The sequence below is a fragment of the Acanthochromis polyacanthus genome, chromosome 13 (genome assembly GCF_021347895.1).
Source record: "Acanthochromis polyacanthus isolate Apoly-LR-REF ecotype Palm Island chromosome 13, KAUST_Apoly_ChrSc, whole genome shotgun sequence".
Lineage (NCBI taxonomy): Eukaryota > Metazoa > Chordata > Actinopteri > Pomacentridae > Acanthochromis > Acanthochromis polyacanthus.
This window is the reverse complement of record NC_067125.1, coordinates 34,814,477-34,836,078: the sequence shown is the minus strand read 5'-3', so window position 1 is coordinate 34,836,078 and position 21,602 is coordinate 34,814,477. Positions and strand designations below refer to the sequence as shown.

Below are 21,602 nucleotides of genomic sequence, written 5' to 3'. Positions count from 1 at the left end.
GTGAGAGAGAGCGAGAGCAAGGGAGCAAACAAAGAGAGTCCTGAGTCAGCAGCAGAGCAGTTTTCTCCCCAGGCAACTGGGTAGGGCTACTTCTCTCTCTATTTCTCCCTCTCGCTCTCTCTCTTTACCCCTCCCTCCCTCCCCTTACAAATCTGTGCTTTTGCATGCTATTTCTTGCTCTCTGCACTCTTCCTTTCTGTTCGTCTCGCTGTAGCAAGAACAGAAAGCTCCCTCCGTACATTGTGAACTGAACTGGTAGAAAGACAGCGCAAGTTTCTGTAATGAACCACTGGGGTCTGTCTTGCCCTTCAGAGCTCTCCTCCTGTACTGTTTACCCTTATTTACATGGGAATAATTTTTACTGATTCCCTTTAGCTCATTTTGATGTGGTTGCCAGTCCTGACGAAGCATAGTTTAGAGTGTGTGAATAGCGTAAGACTGTAAGATGCAATACTTACATGTAGACTTAATCTCTCATCCCAAGGAGCTCATTAGTTTCCCCACCAGAATGTGAGGATAATGGCTTCTCCTTTGTATTCTAGGCCCTTTGTGCCGAACAGGCTTTGGTTTTCTGTGTTGCTGAACTCATTCTGGCACACTCTGTGGAACAGTGTATACTAAGGTCCATCTTGCAGATGACTGACCCCAATTTTTTAGTGCAAGCTTGTGTGAGTGTGGATGCCTGTGTGCGTAAAGTGGGTTAGAGTAAAAGGCACTTGTTGACATGGTATTACTTTTACACCTCTCTAGAGTTCGGCTAAAGGCTTGCCTTGTTGGAAACCAGAAAGGAGGGGAGCATGAAAAAGAGCTGAGAAAAGAGAGCAGTTGGATGGGTGGGGGGTGGGGTAGTGTGGAACTGTCCAATATATCCTTTAAAGTTGGCCTAGGCAGTGAGGCTTGGAGGATTGGTCTCCATAAAAGACGGTGGTTTCTCTTTCCCTCAAGTCTCTCTCTCTCCTTCTCTCTCTCACTTTGCTCTCCTCTCTCTCTCTTTTTATTCTTCACTTCTCAACCCCCTCCATCCCTTCCTCCCCCCACGGCTGGAGTAAGTGTATGACAGTGAGACAGTGCCCTGCCAGCCCCTCTGGCAGAGTCATCATTCTTAGCAGCACTAAATCACTACCTCTACTAGCTAGACAAACATGTCACACTCGCGGAGAGAAAGAAGGAGAAAGAGAGGAAAAGGGGATAAAATGGTAAAAGGAGCGAGGGTGATACTTGGTGACGAAGGCAGGGAGCAAATACAGGGCTTTGGTTGTGCACACAAATAAGGGAAAGCAAAGCATGTGTGGAACTGGGGTATCACTTTGAGCTTTACTGCCAACCCAGAGTTCATTAAGGGCTGTTATTGAGGACTAGGGCTGGGCTGGAGGCAATGGACCAAGATCCAAAAGAGGATGATGTGAAAGGGTTTAATTTTGGCTGCACCCCAGGATTCCTCCCCCCTTTCTGCTGGCTTCCACATGGATCAGAATGGTGCTATGCTTTGACATTGACTGTTTTATTGACTGGTTGCTTCATTTGTTGCAATTTGTTATATATATATTTGCCTCCACTGTAATGTTTTTTCACTGCAAATGCGTATGTATGCAGTTTAGCGTTTGTGATTATATGTGGTCTTGGTTGACATTGACACTCATAGTCTCTGTGATTATCACAATATAAATATTATAAAGACTAGCCACTGTGTAAGGATGAAATTTACATTAGCTGTTATCAACAGGTAATACTAAAACCTATGAAGTGCAGTGTAGAGGTTTACTGTAAGTGTCTTACAAATTAAACTGTCTGTGTAGGGATCCCAATGAAAGTTGTCTTGGCTCACTGCATACATTTTTCAAACCTTTCAACCTGTGCAGGGCTTCAGATGAACTAAGTAATTCAGCATTTTCTTGACCTGCTGTCAGTGGTGTAGCAGGGTCTTACGTTCTCTGCCATTTGTAGTATGCCAAAACACATTTAAATACCCAAATTACGTGTACGTGTGTGTGTGTGTGTGTGTGTGTGTGTGTGTGCGTGCGTGTGCGTGCAAACATGCAAGTGTGTGCGTTTGCAAGTGCATACGTGCATAGCTGGTGCTAATAGAATTCTGCTGTCCGGCTCACAGCTGTGTCCTGCTGATGAGTCCCAGGAGGCCCCAGCATGTGTCTATGGTTACTATGTTGAGGCTCCAGCATGAAACCATGTGTAGATCATTACTCTCTCCTTCTTTTTCCCTCCCTCTCCTGCTATCTTCTAGTTTGTCTTGCCCCCTCCTCTCTCTCTCTCTCTCTCTCTCTCCCTCTCTCTCTCTGTCTCTCTCTCTTTCTCTCCATTTCCCCTCGCTCTGCCAAAACTCCAACTTATGCCACTCTACACTCATCTCAGGCCCAGCCTCTGTATCTCTGCGGCGGAGCCAAGTGGGTATTTCAATACAGAGATTTGCAGAGCTTCTCACACAAGCCTGTGTTTACAAATGGGATTGTATGATAGCTATAGTGCGTTGTTGCAGAGTCAGGGAATGCAAATGGTTTAGTGTGCAAGGAATTGTATAGTACAGATGGCCATTTCACCCAGTGTCTACGGGGCACTTTAACAGCTGGAAATGTACATTGTGTTACAAGTTGTAATGCTATAATACTATAAAGTTTTCGGGTTTATGTTGCATTGTACTTATGTATATTACTTTAAAAAGGCATACTCAGATGTGCATTGTGTTTCTTTGAAGACCACTTCGAAGATGAAACTAAAACAGAGAAACTGTGATGACAAGGATAACTTTTTGGAAAACAAAGACTTGCATAGTACACTGAATGACATTGCATTTTGCAAGGCTGTTATTGTTGAAGTAAAAAGTGGATTTTATTTGTGCCTCTGACAGTAGTCCCCCCCCCCCCCCAAAAAAAAAAAAAAAAAAAAAAGAAAACATCACAGTCTTCAACAAATACAGCCACTGGTTGAATTTTGATGTAGTCTTTGTAATTACAGCCACACAAACTATTAAAGGACTGCTTTTTGCTTGTTTCTTCATAACCTTGTCTGAAGTAAGGCGCCACAGTTTAAAGGTTTATTTCAAAGTTGCATATTTTCATGTGTATAGTCACCTTGTACCAGGTACTACTTTGTGATGTGTGCATGTTTGTTTGCACATAACTGTCATGGACCGTCATAATGTCACAGTTAAACACGAACGTTAATTTACAGGTATTTAGGTTCATAGTAACAGCATCACCTCTGGAAAAGGTGTGGTGGTTTTGCTTGCATAGTCCATCTTAGAAGCCACCTCTCGGCCAGAGCAGTTCCCACACATAGGTGTGACTAGTCCTGGACAGAGGCCCAGCTTGTCCTTATCCTAATCAACCCCAAGTCAACCCCATCCCCCTTAGAGGGGTCACTGCAAACTGACATTTACAAGGTCTCCTAATCTGCCGAAAGACTGATGAGCCTTCATTCAAAACAACTTCCTTGTTTCTTCAACGTAAATGGCTTTGTTTTTGGTTTCACTCTTGAACACTTTGTCATCTTTTAGAATTGTTTTATAGCAGGTTTTGTTTTGAAGAGCAGTTGTGTGTCAGCATTTTTAAACATGCACACCCCAAGTCTGTTTAAGACGAGATATTTGCCTGTATATGTCTAGTGTCTATTACACTCAGACATGTTGTGATTATTATGGGCAGGGAGTTACTCTATGTACCTGCACTGCCAGGTCCTGTCCTGCACATAGACACACAGGCAAACTAAAGCCAGCTGGCTTTGCAGAGAGTCTGCCATCTGTTCTGATTTATGTAAGACTGTTAACCCTGGACTAGGTCGGCTCCCACTAGCTCACTAGCATAGTGTTAAACTAACAGAGACGATAGCCCTCCTTTCATCTGTGTGCAAATTGTTCACAAACTTTTAGGTTCGAACAGTTTGGGGGTTTGTGGCAATGCATAATATGAAAAAGTGTGATTACCCATTTGAACAAAATTTGAACTTCATGTTGAACACTTCAGTGTAACTAGACAGTGGCAAATAGTCAAAGTAGGGCTCAGTGCTATTGGAAAAAAATAATTTCAGTAATTTGTCAGCATTGTACTATGCAGCATTTGACTAGATGTATGCAGCTTTTTGTTGGGATTGCTTAAAGGTCCTTTTAGAAAACAAGAATGGTCACTCACTGTGCATGTACAACTTTATAACTTGTTCTCTGCCACTTTCTCAGCGGCATTAATGGGTTCCGGGGTCATTTTTATTAGAGTGTTTGTGAGGATTACATATCTTTAAAACTGGATCACACGATGTTGTTTTCGCAGTAGAGATTCAAATGTCAGACATCACAGCTTAGTTTGTCCATATTATAATGTTATGTAACAACGTGTAACTTGATGTAAGAAGTTTTGCTTATGAGAGCAGCAGAATTTGACAAGACTGTCACTATTTAGTTCATTGTTAATATTTACTATATGTACACAGTACTGTATGTGTGCTACATGTACATTATGTGTGCGTGTTTTTCATACTAAGAGTCCTGGAGTCAGATTAATTAATTAATGCTAAAGGCAATCAACAAGTTTTTTGGAGATGCTTGCTTCAGCGTGTCAGAAAAGCAGAAAGAGTCTGGAAATCTCATGCCCCCCCCCCCCCCCCCCCCCCCCACAAAAAAAAAAAAAGAGCATGTATTAGGGCTGGAGGGGGGGGGGGGGGGGGGCAGAGAGCGGTCAGGACAGACATATTTAATGCTTGTGAAGTAATGGGGCTGAATCAGCAGATAGGTCCACTGGGAGCCATTAGTCCAGACATGTCATTAACCCTTTCCTTGGACCGAGCTCCATTGTCAGCATTGCACAGCCATTGAAGAGAATTGGACAGACCCCCCCCACACACACACACACACACACACACACACACAATAAAACAACACTGCACCTTTCAGAGTGGCCTTTTGTTGTGGGCAGTCTAAGGCACACCTGTGCACTAATCGTGGTGGCTAATCAGCATCTTGATATGGCACACCTGTGAGGTGGGATGGATTATCTCAGCAAAGGAGAAGTGCTCACTATCACAGATTTAGACAGATTTGTGAACAATATTTGAGAGAAATGGTGATATTGTGTATGTGAAAAAGTTTTAGATCTTTGAGTTCATCTCATAAAATTTGGAAGCAAAAACAAAAGTGTTGCATTTATATTTTTGTTGAGTGTAGCATGGCATGAAAGAACTGAAAAATTTAACAGGGCTGAATTAGTCATACCCATTTTGAAAGCCGCACATATAGAACAAGAAAAACACTCGGAGAGCACAGTACTCCCCCAAGGCTGCTCGGTCATGTAATTTCCAATGGATAAGTCCCAATAAGTCCGCAGTGGTGGATTTGTAGTAGGATCAAAATCATGTGATCATCAGCAGGCAACTGACATAGCGTTCACTTGTTGTCATGGTTACAGTGACACCATGCTGCTATCTCGCAATGACACAGAAATCCTTAACAAATCCGTGGATCCAGACTATAAGCCGTATCACTGCCAAAATCTATTATGATGTTGAGGGTTCTCAGAGCAAGAACGTTCATGCCTTAGAGCTAACTTTTTTAACATAACCTCTTTGCAGGCATCCTCATTTTGGCTCCTGCTACATGGCAACAATAGAGAGAAGGGGCAGGCCCACAACACCTGCCAGTCTTAATGGTAAACATATGTTGAGAAATGCAGAGAGAGTGAGGAGAAAGAAGAGAGGTGTCTGAGTCACAGTACTTTGACACAAGAACATGTGTGGGCATGTGTTTTCATCCACATCACAGTGTGTACCAAGACTTAAATGCATAGCCATACATTACTGCTATATGTATTTGGTCTGTTTGTATAAGCTCATTCTAAGTTCGAGGGATCTCCCCCTCAGAGCTACACGTCATGTCTGCCACCTTCACTCTGGCTACAAAGCTGCCCATTATGGACAGACAGGGTTCAGTGACCGGAGTTGACTCTAGCCAAATGAAGGCCATCGCTCACCTTCCATATCCCGCTCCTAAATCTTCATTTTGGCCTTTATAAACTCTTTGTGCATGTCTGCATGTTTTTTTTTCCTTCTCGCTGTATAATATCTTTTTGCACTAATCTTAAATCCCTTTTCAGTCTTGTCCAGTAGAATTCTCAAGTATCCAGTAGAGTTCCACCCCTCTGGGCTGCAATAAAACCAGCTGCCAAATCTACTGCCACTGGCTGATTCACCTCCCCCTGCTGCTTTCCCGTTTCTCTGTCTCCTCCATCTCTCTTCTCCTTGTAATAGTCATGTCTCACCCCCACCCCTCTTTATTTTCAGTCTCGCATCCTTTTTAATATCTGAAAACACCAGTTTGGCTTTGTAATGTGAAAAAAGAAGCATTTCTAGAATGATAACATATGTCTGCCAGATACTACATAGCAGGAATGTAATGAAGCCAAAGCACTCTGATTTCTCATTGTTTGCTGATTACTCTATTTATGACATAATTATATATGTATATAATGTGAGACAACACAAATGGTTGTCTCAGTGCAATTTCAAATTGTGTTTGACAGCACTCAAAAAAACATTTGAACATGAAGAGTTAACTATGAAAAACTGGAGATTTAACTGGTTGAGACTGAGCAAAGCATCTAGACTGTGTCTGTTGTATGCTTTTTGTTGTCGCAGAGGATACAGAAGAAGACTTGACTTTCTAGGTTGTTCTCTGTCTTGCCTCGGTGTGGCCATGCAACTTTCTGATGTTTTCCTAACAAGGTTTTTGTTAGGCAAGCAGATGTCAGAGTATCTACACTTTTCACAGTTAAAAAGAAAGGGAATAACTGAAAGAGAGGTAGATGAAAGAGAGACATGTAGAGAGCTTGTGTCTGAGTGCTGCTCTGGAAATAGTTTTTGTGTCCCTGGTTCCTCCTGGCCCAGTCCATCAGTCTCAGGAGAGCAATAGAAATCTCCCCCTGTGTCCCATAGTCAAACACTGGCTGACAACTCTGACAAGCCAGAGGATTTTCACCTCTTTTACACACATGTACACACAGCTTAAAAAACAGACACTGGACACTCACGAGAGCGAAATGTGAACTCACGCTTAATTTCTCCCTTTATACTAGCACACTATTTGTTCTCTTACTTTCCTTTATTCCCATCCTGCAATAGTTATTGTTGTATTTGTACTTCTTAACAAGTTTCCTAATTAAATATATGCTTTCTCTCTCTCACACACACATACACAAACTACATATGTGCTGAAGTGCTGCACACGCACAAAGATAACTCCCCCTGTCCACACACACGCACATATTCTCGCTCGCTGGCTCTAGAAAGAGTCAAATGGCTCAATGTGTTAAAAGCATTAGGTAAGCATGGATCCAGCAGTGCTCCTCAGGCCGATATCATATGTCCTGCTTCATTACAGTCTGGTGTATACATTCAGCTGCATCTCTGACCCTCCATCTATCCATCCCTTTCTCTTCCATCCCTCCCCTCTCCTTTTCCCCCAGGGTGCTTTAACACGGAGCGGGCCATCTCAAGATGTTAGCAGAAGAATAAATGAGCGCTCTTGTTATTGTAAACGGTGGTCCAGGCTGCTTGACTGTGGAGCTGATGCAAGCACACCTCCAGTCAAGCTGGGCAAAGAGAAAAAATATATATATAAAGAATATATTTACATAAAGAAATGCTAATTCTTCTTGATATTTATATATAAGGAAGCTTGAAGCTGAATAAAGGAGAACGGAGGTGGGTGGGTGGGGGGGGGGTTGTTAAATAGAATAAATGAACTGTAACAAACTATTCCTTGTCCACATGGGAAAGGCTCTTTTTTTTTCTCACAACTATTTTGGATCCTGATATGACATTAACTGCTGGGAGGGTGCTGACCAAAACCAGCTGAGTGGAGTGTGTATGAGGAAGACTGTAGGTCCAGGAGAGGGAGGGAGGAAGGGAGGGAGATCAAAGCAACCAGCCTGTAACCTGTAGCCTGCCGACTGTTACCTCTAGCCCTGTCAGAGGCAGCGAAGAGGAAATAACGATACACCTCACATCCCGCAGCTGCATGTGTATGAGGCAGCGAACACACTGAGGCCTTTGCTCCAAGGTTCACCGCAGCACTTGGCCTGCTGCACCACACTTGTCTCTCCATTGCAGGCAAGCAGGCAGGGCTAGGTTACCATTAGCACTTTTCTCCCTTCATAAGCAGTTTACAGTGTGAATGCATGCATTTGTGTGGAAGATCACAGCTGAGAAACTTGATTTCAGATCAGCCAGCCACCTGTGTCCAAGGCAAGAGCGGAGGTAAGGCAGAGCTGGGGAGGATGAGAAAGTTTGACAGGGGCTGTTGTACAAGAAATTCAGTGCTAGTTATTGCAGAATGATTCCTGGTAGGCACAACAGGCAACAACAAATGATATTTAAATGTGATACAAACTTAATTAGTGTACCTAATTCTGCTAATCCAGCTGCTGCTTGGCCTTATGAGTGATTATACTGGAAAATCATCAAATGGAAAATATTTAACTGCAGGAATATCCAGTCTCAATTGAATCATGTCGAATAAAAATACTGTAATGGACTTGGCTGTTAACTTGACACACTTGAGGGACATGAGAGTGAAAAAACAAAGGTTGAGAGAAAGAATAAGTACTGAAAAGATAGCAACAAAAGATGATTACTTACAGAAAAGGGATCCAGAGGGGGAAAAGATGAGAGAGGCGCTTTACTGTCTAAGACAACTGAGACAGTAAAGGGCTGCATATCTCTCAGCTATGTCTTTTGCCATCACTAACTACAGTCAGTGCAAGCTGGCACAACCCAGAGGACAAAGGAAGAGTCCTCCTATTACTTTATGTCTGCTGGCGTCTCTTTACTCCTCTATCTTCCTCCTTGTCCTTCTTAGGCTTTGTCTTATTTAAATCTTCTTGTTAATTAGTTTTTAGCTTCAGTTTGGGGGCTCATATATAAACCCTCCTTTTTCTTCCCTGCCCCCCATGTATGTAATAGATGAGGATAGCAGAGTGTATGTTTATGAGTGCAAGTGCTAGACTTGGCGGGCCAAGCGCTCCTTCAGTGTCTCACAGTTCATCACAGCTCAATGACTGACTGACTGGGTCTCTGTCTTTCTAGCAGAGTTTACATTATGTGCACATACACACATATAAGCGCTCACACGCAGCTCTTGACTCACCATTTCTCTTCTCGTTGTCTCTGGTTCTTAAACTGCCCTACAGGTAACTGTTTAAAATTGTAGATAAATATCTGTAGCCATTAACCACATTGTTCTCTCTCTCTTGCTCCCATTCCTTTCTCTCACCCATCCCTTCAGTGGTCCTATGCATTGGAGAAACCCAACACAGGCAGCGTGTTCAGCTTGGCATGGTCCGCAGACGGTACCCAGTTGGCCGGAGCCTGTGGCAATGGACATGTCATTTTTGCCCATGTGGTGGAGCAGCATTGGGAGTGGAAGAACTTTGTGATCACCCTTACAAAGAGGAGAACCATGCAGGTAGAAAGACAGGATCACATACCAATGTTTATATTCCTACTCCTTTCCCTTTCAGATTCAAAGAAAATAATTTTTGTATTGTTTAGAGACCCTGGAATTCATACCAGTGTCTAATTTTAGTTTATTTGATTAAACAAAACAAGCAACTGACATGATCCAAATCAGGGACAGAAACTAAAAAGAAACCTAAAGAAATTATGCAGTTACACTTACTGTATATGCAAAAAAATCAAACTGGAAGCCCATTTTGATTCCTTGTCTGTCATAAGAGGTATGCTATATTACATGTTAAAGCTACATTAACAGAGACAACCCAGTTATATTGGCGTGACAACAGAACTGAAAATTACTGCAATGCCATAGGCACACTGTAAAGACATAAGTGAATGTTCTATGTAGAAAAGAAAATGCTTCCCAGGCCTTGGCTAGTTGTGGCCGTATATTATAGTAGGAGCCTCCCAGTGTGCCAGTGTGCAGCCCTGCAATGACAATGACCAGCCTGTCTAACTGCCTCCCTCGCTCCACCATTCTCTACTGTTTAAACTCACACTAACCACAAGTAGCGTTTACATGCGGTTAACACACCCAAGTGTACATATACACACACACTTGTATACTTTCAGACACGGATACACGCACACCTATAGAAACAAGGTCGCACACATGTGTGCCAGCACACGTGCACTCATTTGCCATGGACATCGCTACCAAGTGCAGTTTTTGTAAACCAAACAAAGTCGGGTCATCAGCCATTTATTTTCAGCCTTGCAGGCGCTTTTCTGTCTCCCTCCTCCCCCTCTCCTCCTCGCAGTCCGTTTTAAAACTGCACATCTGCCAGTGGTTTGTGAATCAGCCAGCTAAATTTACCACCTTGCGGTCAAATGTTTTTTATTCCTGGTTGTGTTGCATGTAAATTTGGCTTGCTGGAAGGAGCAGAGGAGGAAGATTTGTAAAGCTGTAAAAATAACCCCACCTTTCACCTGGTGCTGGAAAAGACCCTTTCATTCATTCATTCACAGAGAGAGCTAGAGGGAAGTATTTATCTATGCAGGTGAAAAAATGACTACCAACCACTGCATGCACACACTTAAAGCAGTAAAAACTGCTTTCTCTAACCACAGTTGACCTACGTATACTTGGACATACTGTACACTGTTTCCTGTGTATATTAAAAATAAATACACTCCTATGTTTATGTGACTGTGTTCAGTTCTCTGTTAATGAAGCCAGTGTCTGCCTCTTTGTTGGTTGCGTGTTTGAATGCTGTTTGCTCAGTAGTATAAAGTTTGTGCCTGCTTAGTAGTTTCTGTCAAGTTAGGTCATCCCTGCTCTTGTTTATTCACTGAACTCATCTTTTCCCTCCTCTCCTCTCCTCTCCTCTCCTCTCCTCTCCTCTCCTCTCCTCTCCTCTTTTTTTTTTTTTTTTTTTTTTTTTTTACAGGTGAGGAATGTGCTGAACGATGCAGAGGACGTATTGGAGTTTAGAGATCGAGTCATCAAAGCCTCTCTGGCATACGGTCACCTAGTGGTCGCCACTTCCCTCCAGTGCTATGTCTACAAGTCAGTAGTCTGTTTCTCCCTTTGCTTGTCTCCTTTGATCCTTGCATCACCTATTTGCACTGGTCTGAATTTTCTCATCTTATGATTTCAGAATTCCAGGGTTTGTGCAAAGCAGACTCATTTTTTACATCTACCGACAAAACCCTGAGGATAGTCTTTGGATGCGGCTGGAATATAATGAGTCTCAATTCCATGTAGCTAGAAAAACCTACAAAATGAACTCGCAGCAGTTCAAAATGAACTTTCAAAAAAACACCCAAAAACTGAAAAACATAAACACACACAGAAAAATTCATCCTAATGGCCAAAAATGTGTTTATTCGTATAAAACTAGTGTTTAGAAGATGACCTCTGTGTTTTTGTGTATTAATATTAAAGAGTATTTACTTGACTTTATGGACATAGCAGGATTAAGAAGACGGGCAACGCCTACTCTTATCATGTCATTATTATTTCTTTAATTTTGTTGTCTTTCATAACTCCTTACCTTTCCATTCTAGGTCCTGTTTCCATGGTTTTGTCAGCAGTTACGCCAGATGTAGCACTTAGTTATTAAATGTCTGTGTTTTCTCAAATTTTGCTGTGTGTGGTTGTGCTGTTTATTTTTGCCAGCTCAAGAAACTGGAATACTCCTCTCATCTTTGACCTAAAGGAGGGAACAGTCAGCCTCATCCTGCAAGCAGAGAAGTGAGTCTTTCTATTCCAGGAGCAGTGCAACAAGAGAGAGAACAGGCTGTTGGATCGTCTATCAGCTTCTCTAATGCTTCATTACTCGGCACTGGCCACTCATCAGGCAGCAGCCAACCAAAAATGCACACACACATTGACACAAACACACGCGGGCTATACTCTAGCTTAGCCAGCCCTGTCATACAATAAGGCTGAGAGTGAAACCACTGGGGGAAATTAGATTAATATGAGTAGCTCTTGTGCAATACTCCAGTGCAGTGTCCCCGACACTCAGCACAGAAGTAAATAGATTACTGGCCATTTTGACTTCGATGAGTCTCACTGAGTAAGTTAATGCTGTGTTGATATGGAATAAATGTTTAATATACCTGCTTATGCCAGTTAATTAACTGTTATTGTCTCTTTATTCTTTTGCATTTTACCTATTTCATTTTCCTACTTGCTCTCCTCCTCATCTCTATTATATACAGTACTCTTCCACTCTAATCTACTGTGTCCTCTTATGTCTCCCTCCCAGACATTTTCTGTTAGTGGATGGAGCAGGGTTGTATATATTTTCTTATGAGGGTCGTTTGATATCTTCCCCCAAGTTTCCTGGTATGAGAGCTGACATCCTAAATGCCCAGTGTGTCTCACTTAGTAATGACACCATCGCCATCCGAGACAAGAGTGATGAAAAAGGTGACTGGGCCTCCACTGCTAAATTTATACTCATCATATGGGCTGTACTTTAACTATGTTTTCTTTCCTATTTCCCTTTACCAGTCATCCTTCTCTTTGATGCTCTGACTGGAAAAGCCCTTGCTGACGGGAAGCCTTTAACTCACAAGGTGGGTGATCTTCAGTCCTTGTTTTGACTAAAAGCATTTCCGCAACATGGAAGGACTCCAGTCCCATTGGTTTGTCTTTTAATTTGAACCAGAAGTGAGAAGCCATTGAGTCAGTTGATATCTGCTGCTGCTTGTGATCACTTTGCCCTTACATTTTAGAAAATGTCTTACAGACTTTAGGGTGTGAATGGCCAGCAGATCTGGAACAAGATGAGAAACTTTCTTCTAGTCATGGCAGCTGTTCAGAATGTGTTGGTTTTTGTGTTTATAACAATATGATATCATAATAGAAGCTTTCTCATGTCCAGATGTGTGTTAATATAATATTTCTTCATTTGAAGCACAGAGTTACAGTGAAAAGTCATTTGGTCTATTTCACTATTACACACAGTCCAGTTATCTATGACAATGACTCATTGTTCCAAATTATGTATTTAGTTAAATGTTTATTACACAATATTTTGCACAGTTAGATGCGAAGTGTTTTAATAAGTGTTTTTAAGTCAGATTCCAAAACAACAATGCAAAAATGATTAGATTTTATACTTTTTTTAAAAAAAGAAAAGTGAAAATAATACTGACAACATCATAATCTGCATCATTAAACAGCCAAGTCAGCGTAAGAGCTCCTGATAACTAACAACAGGAACAGCACTGACACAGTGTCTCCTTGCAAAATAGGTGTTGTTGGAAGCTCGGTGACACAGTGACCCCATAATGTGGTTTGGGTGTCCTAGCCAATTAGGTTCTTCTGTTTTAGACTTTGTGGTGTCTCTACTGCCTGAAATGTCAGCACTGTCACAACAGTTTGCTGTTGAGTCAACAGTGCAAATTTGCAAATTTACATTTGCTAGCGATTCCACTGATCAGGTGGAATCCAATAAAATGTATTGATTTCAGCATTTAAATGCTGGTGGGATCAGTTTATGAAAAGAATTTGAGTGCTATCTTATGCTTTTTCTTGAGCCAGCATAGCTCTTAGATGTAGCTCTATTCCAGACAAGCACAGTAAGATGACTCTATTGACATGACATTATTTAAGACTTTTTCTTTTAAAAAAGGAATGCAAATTGTTGGAAAATGCTGACAGTAAATTGTTACTATCGCTTTGTGTAGCTTGTCCAACCGTGTTTTGTTGCAGTAAATGTCCCAACAAGACTATATTAAGACATTTTCCCCTATAATATTGTACAGAGATACTTGAGCTAGCTCGACCCAGCTCTTTATTTTCCATGTCCTCAGCATGAATCACCTGATGAGGATGCTTACTCTTTGCCTGGGACCTCTTCCTGTCATTAATGCATGGGCAATTTTTTATTAATATGTCTATACTTGATAAATAGTATGTATTTTTAGAATTAATGTATGTGCTTGAAAATAACAACACATATCCAGAAGGAAAGAAGCAATAAAAACAAAAGAAGAGAATGAGGGAAGGGTTTTGGAATCAAACTATGTGGTAAAGAGACAAAAAGAAGGAAAGAATTAGAATAGAAGGAAAAGAAGTAGAGGTAGCAGTAGTTACTGTTTGTCAGCATGGCTTTGTCTGCCAGTACTCCACAGCTCCAAGACACTGCACCAAAGCCAGCAAGCTCCGGCCAAAAACACACACAGGTTCACACACACATATACCCACTCTGTCTGACGCTCTCTCATATACACACACTTGGCAGAAAGGCTGTTGGATCACGGTATAAACTGCTCTCCCCCAGCCTTTCTTTTCCTGATCTTTTGTCCTCCTTCCATCATTTACTCCTCTGTTCCCCTCTTACCGTTTTCCTTGTTTGTCTGCATTTATATGTAGCTGGAAGTGGTGGAGGTAGCTCTGGATCAGTACGGCCCCTCCACTGAGAGGAAAATTGCCCTGATAGACAAGAACCGTGACCTCTACTTGACCTCTGTGCGTCATCTTGGACGAGACCCCAAAATCTGCAAAATCGGTGAGACAGGAAGCAGGGAACTCACTTGGCAAAGAATTGTAGCCACTCTCTTTGCACCGGTGTAACTAACATTGTAGTTATGTGTGTGTTCTGTCTCATAGGTAGCATGGTTCACAGTATGGCATGGAATGATGCTGCTAACATCTTGTGTGGCATCCAAGACAACCAGTTCACAGTGTGGTACTACCCAAGTGTTGTCTTTACTGACAAAGAGCTACTACCAAAAACACTGTACATAAAGGATGGGAGGTAATCTATACAATCCTTTACTTTCACATTTATACTGGCATTTTAGTTTAAAGCAACTTTGCACTGTTCACCAGCGTGATGAGTAAAGTGCTTTCATGAATGCAGCAGGCTACAAAATTAAAAGCTGGCCAGTGTTACATGCTACAAGGAGTATGAAAGTATAGCTTTAGTGTCTAGTGGAGAAGTATCAGTAAAATATGCTAAATAAGAGCTAAAAAGAGATAGAGGCAGCTTTTTTTCACCTTTCAGCTCATTCCCCAAGGTACAACACATAGTGCTTTAGGCACTGGTTTTTGCCAGCAGCTGTCAGGCTGTACAATGCTTCCTCCCCAAAAGTCCTCACTTCAGCCAACACGGGAGGTGCTAAGGCAGAGTGACTAAACTCTATACAGCCGATCCTAAACTACTTTTGCATGTTTGCTGCACTACTCTGAACACTTGGTTGTAGAGATTTGTTTTTATCTGTGCTTGTACTGTGTATTTATTCTATTTTTGCTTCTCTCTATGCATTGTTTTACCATTTTGATGCTTAAGGATCCAAATTTGGGGAAATCCCAAATACCAAGTGGCAAAAACTAAGAAATCAACAAATGCTGCACTTCTCTAAATGTAGCAGGGTTGGACAGCCAGAACCAAGAACAGTGCAAATTACAAGAGTAGCACTGCTTAGACCTTCCAGAAAAACGCGGGCAAAAATCCTTGATTATGCGAATAAATATGCAGGGTTTTTATGCCATTTTATGCCGGGAAATTGCGGAAAGTTGCAAAGTATGGGAATAGTTGTGAAATATGCAAAACTATGCGCGATTCACCTGCCGTCTGGCCGCGGAGGGATGAGTCCTCTAATCAGACACTGGGACTGCTGCGGGGTTACTGGACTGACAGCCTGTGCTTTGGGAGGGGGAGAAGCTCACAGCAGCACCTGCTGCTCGTTGAAAACAGTAACTGCAGAATGATCCGAGTTTTCCTGTCAGTCTCCAAAATGGCAGAAAAGGTCGCTAGATTTGTGGCTATTCGCTTTTGACAAAAAAAGTCGCTAGGACGCTTTGGAAAGTTGCTAGATTTAGCGAGAAAGTCGCTAAGTTGGCAACACTGGCGCCGCGCTCCGCATCAGCTCGTGCTTCTCGTGTGAGTGTGTGTGTGTGTGAATGTGCAAACTGATGGCGTCAGGCCGGGCGTCACATAAAAACTCACTCACAACTCCATTTATATTGGTTATAGTTTTTTCATTTTATGCGGAAATTGTGAAATCAAGCGGGACCCGCATATTTCTCTTTTTTTCGTGGAAATGTGAGATTCTTGCAGGAATTATGCGCTGTTTTGCGGGGATTATGCGGCCTTTTGGGAAATAATTGCCCCCCCCCCCCGCATAATCAGCGGCATTTTGGTGATTAATGCGGGAATTCATGCGATCGCATAATCGCGTTTTTCTGGAGGGTCTAACTGCTAGTATATGAATTAATTCAGGAGATTTGTATATGTGGTGGGCTGCTACAATTTACTCCTTGTAGAAATAACTCTGGTAAACACACATAAACATATGCAAACTGTTAAAAGAATGACATGATCATTAAGTTACATTTTTAATTAGCATTATCCATCATCCTGTACATGTTAACTCACTAAATCAATGTTTTACCTAGTTAAAACTTATTGCACTAATCTATACATGTTATTAAGCAGTCAATAATTTTTTCCTGCATAAACAATTACACTGTTTTCATGCCCCTGTCAAAACATGCAAATAGGCAAGTTCCTCGCCGACTTTTCTATGACATGCTGAGGATGTGGTCGTATGTATTTGTTTTACCCTCGCTCCACCATTCTCTACTGTTTAAACTCACACTAACCACAATTTGTGTGTGTGTGTGTGTGTGTGTGTGTGTGTGTGTGTGTGTGTGTGTGTGTGTGTGTGTGTGTGTGTGTGTGTGTGTGTGTGCTCAGTGAGTTCAGCCGTGCACCCCACATTCTGAACTACGTTGGCACAAAGGTGACATTACGCCAAGGAGACGGTTCACTGGTGTACAGCAGCGTACTTCCCTACCCTGCCCTCCTACACGAATACAGCACCTCTGCACGGTGGGAGGACTCACTACGCCTCTGCCGCTTTGCCAAAGTAAGACACCAGCCTTTCTTTGATAATATATGTTAATTGTTTTTGTATACCCACATATTACTTTATGCCAAATGCCCAAGAAAAATCACAGTGTGCATTGCTTCTTAGCAGTGATTTTTGCCTACTTTGCAATTATATTTATATAATGACCCTCAGAATAGTGTCAAACACCCTGCAGCCTGGGACTCTAGCACAATCCAGGCTCCTGTGGTGTATGTCACACGCATGCATGGATGTTATGTATGAAGAGAGCGGAACAGACTCTGAAATGAGAAGGTAGCAGACAGGTTTATGGGACCAGACCAGCAGGCTTTAATTAGCCTTCAATTAGCCTGGTGACACCGTTTACCGGATTAAGCCACCATAGACCTCACTCATAAATACATAGTCTGCTACATGCATGTGGAGACGCTCAAAACATATATAGTCACGCACTCTGAACACAGTGTACAATTGTGTCTTTGCTTTGGCAGTGATATAGTATTCACAACCCTAAAGAAATAGACAACTCGTTGCAAGAGGAGGGTGGAACTAAAAGAATGGAGGGAGGTACTGGTTTTAAGAGCTTTTTCCTTGACCCCTCCCTCCCTGCTTCTGGTAAGAGATTGTGGCAGTGTGGCTTTTCCCAGAATCTCCTTTGTTATTGTCAGTACACTCTCACCTGATAGGAATTGATACATTTAGAGCTATGAACAAACAACACAAACATAACATAAAACAGATGAAGTTTATAACGTAAATGTGTGATACAAGCTCCCCAAAGGAAGATTTCACTTGAAACTGTGATTGATAGTCAAGTTGTTGTATCAAGTTTATGACCTCAGGCAGGGCCTGTCAGTGTAATTTGTTGTTTACAGGAGGGGTTTCCGATTAGAGCCATTTGTCTGATGCTGATTAAAGGGGGGGTTACAGTGTGACTGTGAAGTGGCGTTTGCTCAACTGTTAGCCAATTGGTGGTTAAGACTTCATTTTAATTAATGTAGCTGCACTCAGTAAACTGGTGACACATAGATGTTGAGTACGACAATTGTCTATTTTTAAGTTGTGTCTTTGTGTGTGTGTCATGCATTGTATTCTTACTGGCCTGGAGCATGACTGCAATATGGCAGGATGTAGCACGAACTATAAAGACACCAGTTTTCGCCATCAATGGACCCGCTAATACAAACACACATGAAATGACTTTGAATTACCCATCCCTTTGGTATATTTTTGGCCTTTGCTGACTCTGTCTTTGAATTTGAAATCAAATATTTAGCAATGGTAAGTAAAAGTTGCATATGTTGGGATAATATTATAAGCCCTACAACAATAGACAGCTAAACCTAACTGTTAACTTCACTTTCATGACCGTCTTTCACTAAACTATTCTTTGATGTCACAGTGGGATTTACATTGAAGCACACGTTCAAAAATAGTAAACAATATACAATTGTATGCAAACATTTGGGCAAAGTATGACTTCGAGGACCAACAGATTTACAAATATGTTCAAGTCAGAGGGCTGTGAGGATCTTTCAGAAACCTCAGCTGCCATTTCTTTAAGCAGCTCATGGTGGATTTTAAGAAGCCAGCCTCTTTTCATTTTTATACTTCTTCCAGTCATTCTTGACTGGCTGCATGACATCTGAATCCAGATTTTGCTGATAGTTTTTGGAATCCATCCTTCCCTTTGCTACTGCCTGCACATCCCAGTTCGTTTCATCAAATGCAGCTCAGTTTCTCACCAAACCTACTGCTTTGCCTAGATGCACTTTGTCATGAGGTTGCAGGTCAAGTTTCATTTACTGACTTTCGTGTAGACCCTGTTTGTGCAACAAAGCTGCACAGTGGAACAGTGCATCTAAACCTTCCTGCTGCTCCAATGTAGTCATGTGGGGGCTTTTCTGTGCTTTTCTGTCCGGCAAATGTGAAGTTTTATCTGCAAATTCTTTTAATCTTCCAGATCTCATCGTTACTTCCACAGTTCCATTTGCATTACTGGCATTGTGGACAATGGAAATTGCAAGCTGATATCTTTTTATAGCCTTCTGCTGCTTTGTTGACATCTGCTAGCTTCATTTTCAGATCAGCAGTTATTTGCTTAGGGGAGCCAGTGGTAGTTGACTGTTACCACAAGGTTTGAAGAGTCAGCAAAATTCAAGATTTTATCAAGGTGTGGAAATGGTGAAATCAAAGATGACAACTCACTATGGCAGTTCTTGACCTGCCTGACAGACTCGATGAGTTAATGAAATTCTGAGACAAAGTTTTGCACATGCCATAGGTGCATTTTTAAGTTCATGAAATTAAACTTAACAGTGGATTAACAGTCAAGAGAGACTCCTTTTTAATTTCTGTTTGCTGCAGGATTATATTTGCAAGTTGCATGTATAAATGAATAATAGACTGTAAAAGTGTGTGGAAAAACAGAAAACAAGATGGAAAATGAGAAATTTGTCTGTGAGGTCATTGTATTTGAAGGTGCTCACTGCCTCTGATTCCCTTATCCCTAGGACCAATCCTTGTGGGCTTGTCTTGCTGGAATGGCGATGGCAAACAGAGAGCTAACCACAGCAGAGATGGCCTATGCTGCCATTGGAGAAGTAAGAGCACTTTTTAATAACTAATTTAGTTGAATGCTCCATTTTTAGACCCAGACTAATACACCCACAACTGAATTCATTGACACTTCAGTGATACATCAATAAAGAGAAAACCTATGTCATTAACAATCTCTCTTTTTGTTTCTGCATGTCCTCTCCTTCTCTTCTGTCAGTTACCTAGGGTGCAGTACATCAACTTTATAAAGGAACAGCCATCTAAAGAGTCGTCTTTAGCCCACATGCTGATGTTCAGCGGTCAGGTCCAGGAAGCCGAGGCCACTTTGTTGCAAGCTGGTCTCATCTACCAGGCCATTCAGATCAACATTGACCTTTTCAACTGGGAGAGGTATAATTCTGTTTGTTGGTACTAAGGTACAGCTGGCGGAGGAGGGACAGCATGAGTAGTTTAGGAGGATGTTTTTCTCAGCCACATTAGGATTATTTTTAGGGCAGAGTCTAAAATTAGGTTTGAGGTGAAGCATGTTTGTTCATACAGGATGGATGCCTGTCTGTCTCTTATCATCTTGCGTTCAGGGCACTGGAGCTGGCAGTCAAACACAAGACCCATGTGGACACAGTTCTGGCCTATAGGCAGAAGTTTCTGCAGAAATTTGGCAGGAAGGAGACCAATAAGAGATTCTTGCAGTACTCTGAAGGGGTAAGTTACGGCAGCTGCACTCTCTGCTGTACTGTAAGAGCTGATCACAGTAGACACATTTTTAGCTGTGGGTGGTGTCCATTTCTAATTGTTTTGAACTTTTTTTATGCACTAGCTTACACACTATGAGTGCCTCCAGTTGAAAGAAAGCCGGGTTAGAGGATAAACACTCTGTCGCTTTGGCTTTTCTGTTTGCCACCAATCAAAAGAATTAAACCAGAAAAAGGAGGCAAATCTCCAGCTGCTGATGTCCTCTGCCTGAATGATTTAATTACACAGATGGATGGAGGAGTGTCAACAGTGTGCTTATTGCTACAAAAAATGCCTCATTGTGTTCAGAAGGAAAAGCTTGAAAACACACCATGCGTTAAAGGCAGCCAGCGTGATAGTCACTTTATCATTTTATGTGAATGACTTACAGCTGCTTTATGTCAATAACAGTGTTGGACAAGTTACATGAAAATGGTACTGAATTGTTCACAACACATTCCTCATCAGTAATATAATACAGTGCTTTACTCAACAGCAAAAGTTACAGACGCTAACCAGCATTATTAGATCATGTGCTGCTTCCCAGGACTGATTATTAACCCTATACCAAAGCCAAATAGTGTAGCTTATCTAATCTCATCCCATCTTTCTGCCTCATTTCCAGGTTGAGGTGGACTGGGGAAAAATCCAGGCGAAGATAGAGATGGAGTTATCCAAAGAGAGAGAGAAAGCTGCGAACGTCTCTGTGAGGAGCAGTGTGACCTCACGGCGTTAATTTTAGGTGGTTCGGCTCTACTTGGGTGCAAAAATATGCTGTACTTGAGGTACAATGCCCACCATAAGTTACGAGTACATGAGCTTCATAGAAAAACAACAGGAGCATTTGGAGATGAGAAGATTAGCAGGTCACGAAGAACTCATTACACTACAGACACTTGTGATATATACAGTGTCATACAAAACAATTGCACTCGACGTGGCAGTTTATTACTCTGAGTGGAAGATACAGCTTTTGATATGAGTATCTGTATTTTTCAGCAAACAACAAATATGGCGTTTCAGTCGTAGTGAGTGATTTTAGTGTGTGAAGTACAAAGTTTATTGCTATATTTTTCAATTTATCGAAGTTCCATTTATATGCTTAGTCATGCACAAATGTTCGCTTTGTTTTATGTCAGTTAGGTTTTACTTTGTGTTTCTATATGGAAATATATTTTTACAGTTTATACATTCAAAGCGTTGCCTTCTGGAAACACTACAGAGAATGTCAGATAATAAAGCACATGGAAACACTGTATATATTTATCCAAAACGTCTATTTTCTCTATTTTTTTGTTCCTTTAATGTCTTGACACTTCACCACTTTTATGCCAAGATCGTAGAGCGCCTTTTGATTTGAGTATTTTCGGCTTTCCACATACACCCAGAAGGTATTTCTGGGTGCGTGTGTGTTTTACAGTCCAATATATCTACAGTAGTGCTTCTCTTTGAATTATTCTTGTATTTCCTCTTCTGCTGAGGTGTGA

At 41.7% G+C, this 21,602-nt stretch overlaps 1 protein-coding gene across 1 annotated transcript in view; it reads left to right on the top strand.

The window, feature by feature from the left end:
- The window catches only part of ift80 (intraflagellar transport 80 homolog (Chlamydomonas)), a 36,801-nt gene extending 15,428 nt beyond the window's left edge, over positions 1-21,373 (top strand). The window contains exons 9-20 of the mRNA XM_051958402.1: positions 9,278-9,457; positions 10,899-11,017; positions 11,630-11,704; positions 12,225-12,388; positions 12,473-12,537; positions 14,342-14,477; positions 14,579-14,726; positions 16,671-16,842; positions 19,338-19,427; positions 19,601-19,773; positions 19,962-20,085; positions 20,741-21,373. Of these exons, the coding sequence (XP_051814362.1) occupies positions 9,278-9,457; positions 10,899-11,017; positions 11,630-11,704; positions 12,225-12,388; positions 12,473-12,537; positions 14,342-14,477; positions 14,579-14,726; positions 16,671-16,842; positions 19,338-19,427; positions 19,601-19,773; positions 19,962-20,085; positions 20,741-20,851 (1,557 nt within the window). The 3' untranslated portion in view covers positions 20,852-21,373. The remainder of the gene's footprint in view (positions 1-9,277; positions 9,458-10,898; positions 11,018-11,629; positions 11,705-12,224; positions 12,389-12,472; positions 12,538-14,341; positions 14,478-14,578; positions 14,727-16,670; positions 16,843-19,337; positions 19,428-19,600; positions 19,774-19,961; positions 20,086-20,740) is intronic.
- The last annotated feature ends 229 nt before the right edge of the window (positions 21,374-21,602 follow it).